General features: G+C 40.7%; 1 protein-coding gene across 1 annotated transcript in view; it reads right to left on the bottom strand.

Moving 5' to 3' along the window:
* Positions 1-4,099: 4,099 nt before the first annotated feature.
* Positions 4,100-8,347, bottom strand: part of nol7 (nucleolar protein 7) — a 5,590-nt gene continuing 1,342 nt past the window's right edge. Inside the window, exons 3-8 of the mRNA XM_046052103.1 lie at positions 7,959-8,014; positions 7,843-7,868; positions 7,634-7,718; positions 5,982-6,106; positions 5,322-5,399; positions 4,100-4,924 (exon numbers count right to left, since the gene is read on the bottom strand). Coding sequence (XP_045908059.1) covers positions 4,851-4,924; positions 5,322-5,399; positions 5,982-6,106; positions 7,634-7,718; positions 7,843-7,868; positions 7,959-8,014 — 444 coding nt within the window. The 3' untranslated portion in view covers positions 4,100-4,850. The remainder of the gene's footprint in view (positions 4,925-5,321; positions 5,400-5,981; positions 6,107-7,633; positions 7,719-7,842; positions 7,869-7,958; positions 8,015-8,347) is intronic.

Raw genomic sequence — 8,347 nt, forward strand, 5'->3', positions numbered from 1 at the left:
CCCCCCCCCCCCCCCCCCCCCCCCCCCCCCCCCCCCCCCCCCACACACACACACACACACTCACTTCAGGACATCGGCGGAGATTTGTGTGACGCATGTGGAGTTGGGACTTTGAAGAAGCCAGAGAATCTACAGTCTCGACTCAATGTTCCCTGTTTTTAATCTTTTGTTTTGTTTTTTCGTGGGGTGGGGTGGGGGGGTTACCTGGCTCTTGATTTGGTTTTTAGTTTTTCCAGGTTTACAAGGCATGGCGCAGATGACGATGATTATTACTATTATTATTATCATCATCCTAATTATCATTATATTAATTATTGTTACTTGCATTCACAGTATATTTGTTGAGCGCCAGCAAGAGCAAGTTCCACCAAGTTATTATAATAAAGGTCCCGATTCCACCGATTACCAGTGACGAGCGTGTGTACGTGTTAACGTTTATATATGAATTTAACAAAATGGAATTATATCAATAGAGTGAGATATTTAGTTATCAAATGAAAGGAAATCTTTGAAAAAAAAAAAACCCAACACAATCCTTTAATGCTTTGTACTGACACCAGTGATCCTGAAGCGTGCTGGTTGTTCCTAGACTGTACAAGTTTTTATGTTCCCGTTTTGTTGCCTCCAGGGTTCCTATGCAGGTGGAAAGCTGATATATTTGACCTTTTCTGGGTGTTAAATTTTGGAAAACACAACTGCCCTTTAGTCCTGAAACAGAGCTTTAGAACTTTCATTACACACATTGTGGCAATTACCATGAAGTAATCTTGGCTACAGCCTTGCTAAATTTTGGCACTTATGAAATTCCTGAAATGGAAACCCTGTGTAGGAATCCTGATTTACTTGTTACCCCCCTAAACCCCCAGCTGCACAGCCGGTTTGATGCAAACATTGTGAATCTTTATTTTCGTATTGATGTCTATGCTTGTCCTTAACCCACAAAGAACTCAGGAGCCAAAATGTCCCTCTGTTCCTCCTCGGTTTAAAACAGGAAGGTCCAACGAAGCAGCCGTCTGGCCCCGGGCCTCGATTATAGGTGGACTCGCGTTTTTTTTTAGCGACTCAGCAGCGGGCTTTTCAGACTTGAACTCAGACCGGAAAACAAGCAACAGTAAAACTGAGCTGCAACCTCTAAATGAGCTCTGCATCTGATTTAATGGTGGAACTGAAATTTGAATTCTTCTCACTTTTGTGTAAGAAAAGATAATTATGCAGCTATTCACATATTTTTTTATTTCAATAGAGGATAAAAGTGTTTTATGGACATATTTGTGGCAACGGTGTCTAAACTTCAAGCCCCTGAGTGGGCGTTTTCTCACTTTAACAAATGAGAGCTGGCATTGCTAGTGTTGTCCGGCATTGACTCTCAGAGGAGGAGCGCTGGCTAACGTTGCCTGTCTCTATATCATGGTTCCCGCAATGGTGATTGGTAAAATGCTAAACCACACCACAACGCATCGCAAATGAGTTACTGAGATTCCAATCTCGCAGTTACACACAGTCAACATGGCGGGTGCTCAAACCACAGATGGGTCTAAGCCAGTGGTTCCCAAACTTTTTTAAAACTCCAACACCTCTTCAAAGCAACTTTTTAGCTTTCACTGATTTTAGTGTTTTGTTATTTTTTATTTTTTTTGTTCAGCTCAGGTTCAGTCAGATGTATCAGCATTTCTTTAAGCTCTGTTTACAGGGACAAAGCTTTTATTTATATTTAAGTTGACACTTTTTTTTTTGTTCTGCTAGAAAGTGTGTTGCCTCTAGAAACTGTGAGCTTTTGTCACCAGCATAACTTGTGTGCAATTGGACAGTTTAAAAAATGGAAATATATCCCGCGGCCCTCTTGGCCTGTCCACACCTTTAGGGTGTCTTTGTACCCATTTTGGGAACCACTGGACAAAAAAAAAACAAGTTGTTTAACCTGCCTGTGTTATGGTTATTGTCAAATTACCAGGACTGACATCAATAGTCTGTACCGAACATCGACTCCCCGCAGAGAACAGTAATGTAGGGGGCACTATCATTGCAGAAAAATAAGTAAAACTTAAAATTTCTTATTTTTGGGGAATTAATTATTTAAATTTGAGTTAATGCTTTAATGTTGGATAGCGGAAGTGAAATGTGTTGCTTGTTTTGTTTTCAGTTGACCTGATAATTTAAGTCAAACTAGCTCGGATGCTGGTTTACCTTCAGTAAACCTCGACTTTGCGTTACTCCCTGGTAGCATTTTGCTGTCTTGTTATTTTTTTTCTAAAGCTGCTGCTGCATTCAGGTATGAAAAACCCTCAATTCCACTTGTCTCGAACTACCCATCATCCCCCAGAGGCGAGCTTCCTCTGCCCACTAGATTTCAGTTCTGTTACCAGATCCTTCTCTGGCCCCTTGTTTGTCAGTGCTCAAAGCATCGACAAGGAAAATACAACAGGAAAACCATTTAAAAAAAAAAAAAAACAAAAAAAAAAACATCCAGTATTGTCAACTGCACTGTGGCTACCACATTTACAAAATAAAGAACCAAATACTTTGAGAAGATGACATCGCAGCTGTGTGTTTTAAGCTCGCTTTTTGCAGAGAAACAGGAATGCCTAGGCTTTCTCTAGACACCACATCCATCTTTTCCTTTAGTTTTTCCAAGGGGAGCCCGGAGTTGACTCTTCTTCTCACAGTGAAACCGAGCTTTTCTGTACCTTGTTTCATATCTCTTTTTTCTTTCTTTTTTTTTTTTTTTTTTTTTTTTTTCCAGATCGCAAGCAGTCATGGCATCGTTTAGAAAACTTCTTAGACAAAGTGTCTGTTGTCTCTTTCTGAGTAAGGTCTGAAACCTATGCATGCCATAGTAAAGTGGTGGTAAGATCAAGTTAGATGTCTCTTATTTTATTCTTTTTTGTTTCTCCTTCTTTTAGCCAGTTCAGTGTATAAGGAAGATGTCAACCAGTAAGTTGTCCACTGCTGTGTCCGTTTGGAGAAAAAAAAGTGCAATTTGTGTGAGGGTGAAAAGATTTATATTAAAAATGACAAATGATGATGGCACTTGTCTGGATGCTGCATGACATGGACTCTGTGACCCGCTGAGTCTGAATGTTCGGTCCTATATGACACGTCCGAAGATAATCCTGCAAGTTTGTTTTTTTTCATTCTGAACACACAAACCCAAAGGCTGAAAGGAAAACTCCACCTAAATACCCAGTAGCTGATTATTGATGTAGTTTCTGGTCCTTTTTTAAATAACTAAACAAACATTGATAAAATATGGCTACAACTAATGCTCATTTTAATTATTGATCTATCTGTCCACACAGTGACGTCTTCAAATGAAAGCCGGACGGATATTTACACTGATTTGGGGCCAAAACTTGATTCAGCATTCAAAAACTCACAATACCTCTGCCAATATTAGTTATGTTTTTATTAATTGCATCTCTCACCATAAATCTGCTCAAATGCACTGAACAGAGCGTTTTACAGTTCAAAATAAACGTGTCTGTTCTCTGGTGGACAAATTGCCAGTTTCTAAATAACCACCCACATAACTTTGATTCACTTCTGCACAGCAAGTCTGTCTGTTATATATAGCATTTGCCAATGCTGATATTTCATTGATGTGCTAATATCAGTCAGGCACTACTTCAGATAGCATTTTTTTTTGTCCAACCAACAGTATAGAAACCAAAAACATTTCATGTAAGATGATTTACAACAGAAAAGCTCTGGGTTAAATCATTCTTCGGTGCTTACTGCTCACAATTAATGTCAACTTGTGACAAGTTGTTCCAAGTTACCATTCCTTCACTTTTGGTAGCACAAGTCAAAAGGTTGAGAATCGCTTAAATGATTTTAAATTTGTTTGCAATACGTTTTCCATTGACTTTCTGTGCTGCAATTTAAGGTCATTTTGATTGTTCAATCTATAAAGTGTCAAAAATTTGGGGGGGGGGGGGGGGGGGGGGGGGGGGCAACTTTTAATTTACAGTCTTCAAAATGCTTGACCAACAATAGATGTTTCATTAAGTCTCATAAGAAAAGAACAGCTAATCCTGAACATTGGAGTCTGAAACCCACAAATGTTTGCCATCTTTACTTGGAAAAAGGCTGAAACAATTGGTTATCAAAATAGTTGTTCATTTTATTGTCAACTGATTAATCCATACAGTAAAATCAATGTAAGACTGAAATGCGGCCGGAAGCTCAGAAAAAGCTTATAGGTAGGTGGACCTTGTGTTTAGAATGAGCCATCACGCTCAGTTTACCATTGATGTGATTATTTTTTGTGCCATCGTCATTTAGTAGCCGTTCATTTGAAGCAATTAAGCTGTGAAGAGCGATGTAGATGTGTTTAAAAAAATATTTAAAGATGCAGGTACAAGACTTTAATGATTTTACAAAAAACAGAGCATGTCATCTGATTCTTGGCTCTCAGCAATGAACTAGAGTATAAAGTTATTACAGATAAAAATCCTTATTAAACAATAAACTATCTTCACATGTTCTGCTCTTTAACACAGCTGACTGCAGATATATGGGAGGGAGAACCTCGTTCCAAAGAACATTAAGGATATTAAGTTCCGGTTGGGAGAAATCCATTTATAGATTGTTAAGCAGTGAAAAAGACTTCTTATTTTGATGCAATCTCACTTCCACATTGTAGTCCTTTCTATGAACTAAGGGATTCAAACTGCTGCCATGTGCGCATCAAGTCAGTATAATTTGTTGTCCTGAGCCTAAATGGCGTCTTCCTCCGTGTTTCTGATAGCCGGCCATGACTGGTGTCTTTTTAAAGTCTGCGTGCAGAAGGAGCAGTGACGGTTTGCTGGCCGTAGTCGAGGTTTCTGGAGATGCTCAGTCGGTCTGACCGGTCAGCAGGAAGGAATCTGCTGCTTGTGGAGCCACCTCTTCTTCAGCTTCTCTGCTTTGGCTTTTTCCTTAGAAGCTGGAGGATCAAACGAGAGACAAGTGATCAAAGACCAACTAACAAACATTTTTGAATGAATCCTTTAAATTAGGTTATAAAAAATGTTCAAGTCTGTAGCAGTGCTTTGATGCAAACATGTTGATATCTAAAAGATATAAAGGTAATTACACTATGTTCACTCTTAGTTTAGTGTGTTAGCATGTCAACATTTGCTAATAAGCATTGAAGTACAGCTGAGGCTGATGGGTATGCCATTAGTTTTGGAGGTATTTTTTTTTTTTTTTACAAACCAAAGTAGTGGAAAGGGGGAAATTGCATTCTGGGATACAGATTAGCAAAATCAACAGTTGTGGAATTAAAGACACAGCTCACATTTGTAGTACTCATGATAAATAGTTTGTTTTACTGCACTTACCCCAGTCTTTCTTGACAAACTGCACTGCAGCACTTTTATTTCTCCCCTTCTTATTCTGAAGGGAGAGCAGCTCGTTACCTGAAAGCAGAAGGACAAAGTGTAAATATGTTCTGCCAGATGACGGGCTGAAAAGCAGACTGAAATGTGTAAATGTCTCCGTCATCTCCGCAGCCGGTGTCCCGTGAGAGCGGACGCCACAGTGGGACGAGACGGATGTCACTGTAGCAAAGCTCAAATTGAGACAGATCATAGTCTTTACAGACTTCTGCCACAGAGTGTAGCTTGCAATTATTATTTTTTTTTACATCCTAACAACATACCTGGTTTCTTTTTTATTTATAAAAGCTCAGTAATTTCCTAAAACAGCTGTTCACTGTGTTTTTAGCAAACATTACACAAACAGAAGTAAATTGTTGTTGGCGGATGAATCCACATGTGGTGCTCTAGTGAGTATTTGGGTCAACAGGAAGGTGCATGTGGGACTGAGTCAGAATAAACTACAGTGTGTGTTCATGGTGATGAAGGAGCATGTCACCCAGTGCAGCAGTGAAGCTCACTGATGGGTTTAAATAGTTTTTGGACAACAGTGGAGCTCTACGGCTCAGAGGAAGAGAATATATCAGGCTGTGCTAAAACATTCAGTGAACGCGGCCTTCTTACTTGTGGTCCTGCAGCTTCCTGGTCCGTACAATCTGGACTGGATAAAATCCTCGGCCGTCTGCTGCTGGAAGGACGCTACTGCTGCTGGCTCCTTCACCGTCGTCACTGTGTAGTTTCCCTTCAGACTGACAAACAGGAACAAACCAATCCAAAATCTTGAGGCTCTTAGTTCAAAACTTTTGAAGTGATCATTTTATATTAGCGATGTGATATGATCTAAAGATTAACTGGGAGAATGTTTCTCCTGAAAGCTGACATGAAGCGGTCAGCTGGAGGAGTCTCTCTCAGTCAGAGTTGAAGGAACTACAAAAACACTCCTGAATGTGGTGTTACACAGACTGGCGCTTCTTACCGCACAAATTACCTTTGGCTGAGCTCAGTCACGCAAACAGACAAGTCAAGTTAAATTTGTTCACAGCTGACATGACCTGCCGCTAGTGACGCTTCTCATTTTAACAGGCTAAAAATGAGAAGCTACTCGCTGAATGTTTCGCACACTGATCTTTGCTAATGAGACAGAGAGAGGAACAACAGATTTATTAGCATTGGAGTTTAGCAAACTCATTTATTTTGCCAGAGTGTCGGAACTCAGAGTCACTTGCACCGTCCAACTTCATTTTTCATATTCACACACATTTTCACTTGCATAGGAAGCGAAATGTAGGCCGTGTTCAAGGAGAGCAACGCTGCAACACCAGCAGGCTGGGGTGGAAAACACACAGTATTGGCATTTGATCGGCTTTATTTTGGTCGATACCAATCTATAACAATATAACCTGTAGGGTTGGTGATGGGGCAGTGTATAAGACACATGCCTTTGGTGAGAGACCCGGGTTCAACTCTGTGTCTGTGAACAAGATACTTAACCCCTACTTGCTCCAGAGGCGTGCGATAAAAAGCTTCAGATAAAAGAATAACTAATGTAAAGGAAATGTAATTTCCTGATCCTTAGAGGCATCTCCAGTAACGGAAAGTTTTCCCATCTCTGGAACTAAGAGGCCCCCGTCCAAACCTGGAAAAAGAGCCCCAATCCGCGTGATGCGTCTCACCTCCACAAGATCTTAGTTGGGAGCGGCACATGCGCAGTTTGTAGTTAAGGACTATGTAGACAATGGTAGATGGGTCACAGTGGGGAATTGAACTCGGGTCTCTCACACCAAAGGCATGTGTCTTGTCCATTGCGCCATCACCACCATCTTTCATCCATAAAGTTTTACCTGAGCTCTGTCTCTACATCACAGGAACAACTTTATGTCCACTGACTGCCTGGAGGGTAGCTAGTGTTTGGAAGGGAGAGGAGAGGTGTGTGCTGCAGCTCAGTGTTTTTTCCACCGTTTTTTTTGAGGGCGTGTCGGACTAGCAGCTTGGTGAGCGTTATGACACGCATTTTTCTGTGATGTCACAAGAAAGGGAAGTAAAGGCTGGACTACAAACGAGCTGTTTTCAGGCAGTTCAGAGCAGAGCTTTCTGTGGGGAGATGGGAACTCCCTTTTTTGCTGGACTTTGGGCTTTTACACTTTGCAAACCTGTTACATGCACAAAAAAGATATAACTCAATAAAAGGAGAGGGGGAGAGGGGAAAAGCCAAAAAGCCAAAAATGCCCTCTTTAAATTAAACCGCTGACAAAAACAATGAAAACGTATTTACATACTTTCGGGCATGTGCCAGTTTGCCGCCACTCTTCTTTTTCTTCTTCCTCGTCTCATCCTCTGCTACATCCTGCTGCTCCTCTTCAGCTGGGTGAGGACAGGTTGGCAGAAAACAAGTCATACTGAAGCTTTCTCAGCAGCGTCCATCCTTCCGAACAAGATCGACAGCTAAATGGTTAAAATCTGACAAAAGGGTGGGAAGCTTCTTTACCTTCATCTTCAGACTGTTTTTGCTTCCTGGAAAATAAAGCAGATTTGTTAGTTAACTAATCTGAGGAGGAGGAAATGTTTGGAATTAAAGAGAAGGAGTCAGACCAGTAAACTTACTTTGAGGGTGCCGAGTCGATTTCCTCCAACACGCCAGCCGGTAAGAGCTTCCTCTTCTGTGGGAAACCGCAGAGTGAAGGAAGCTTTACTTAACAATAAAAAAAAATCACATGGATAATCTGTTTGTCTGCTGCATCCAGTGACAGGATGGACGTATCACCTGACATGAAACTACATACTCTCTAAATAATCTCAGGGCGGGAAGGATCTTCAGAAATGATGATGTAAAAATAAATTTTAGTAACAATTCATAATTAAAAGTCACACTTCATAAATTCTAGTTTAAAACAAAAGCAGCATTACTTGACAGTTTGGGTTGTAGTATTGAAATTTACCTATATGCTGTTATGTAATTACAGGGGGGGGGGGGGGGGATGGCAATATTTTCC

The sequence above is a fragment of the Micropterus dolomieu genome, linkage group LG06 (genome assembly GCF_021292245.1).
Source record: "Micropterus dolomieu isolate WLL.071019.BEF.003 ecotype Adirondacks linkage group LG06, ASM2129224v1, whole genome shotgun sequence".
Classification (NCBI taxonomy): domain Eukaryota; kingdom Metazoa; phylum Chordata; class Actinopteri; order Centrarchiformes; family Centrarchidae; genus Micropterus; species Micropterus dolomieu.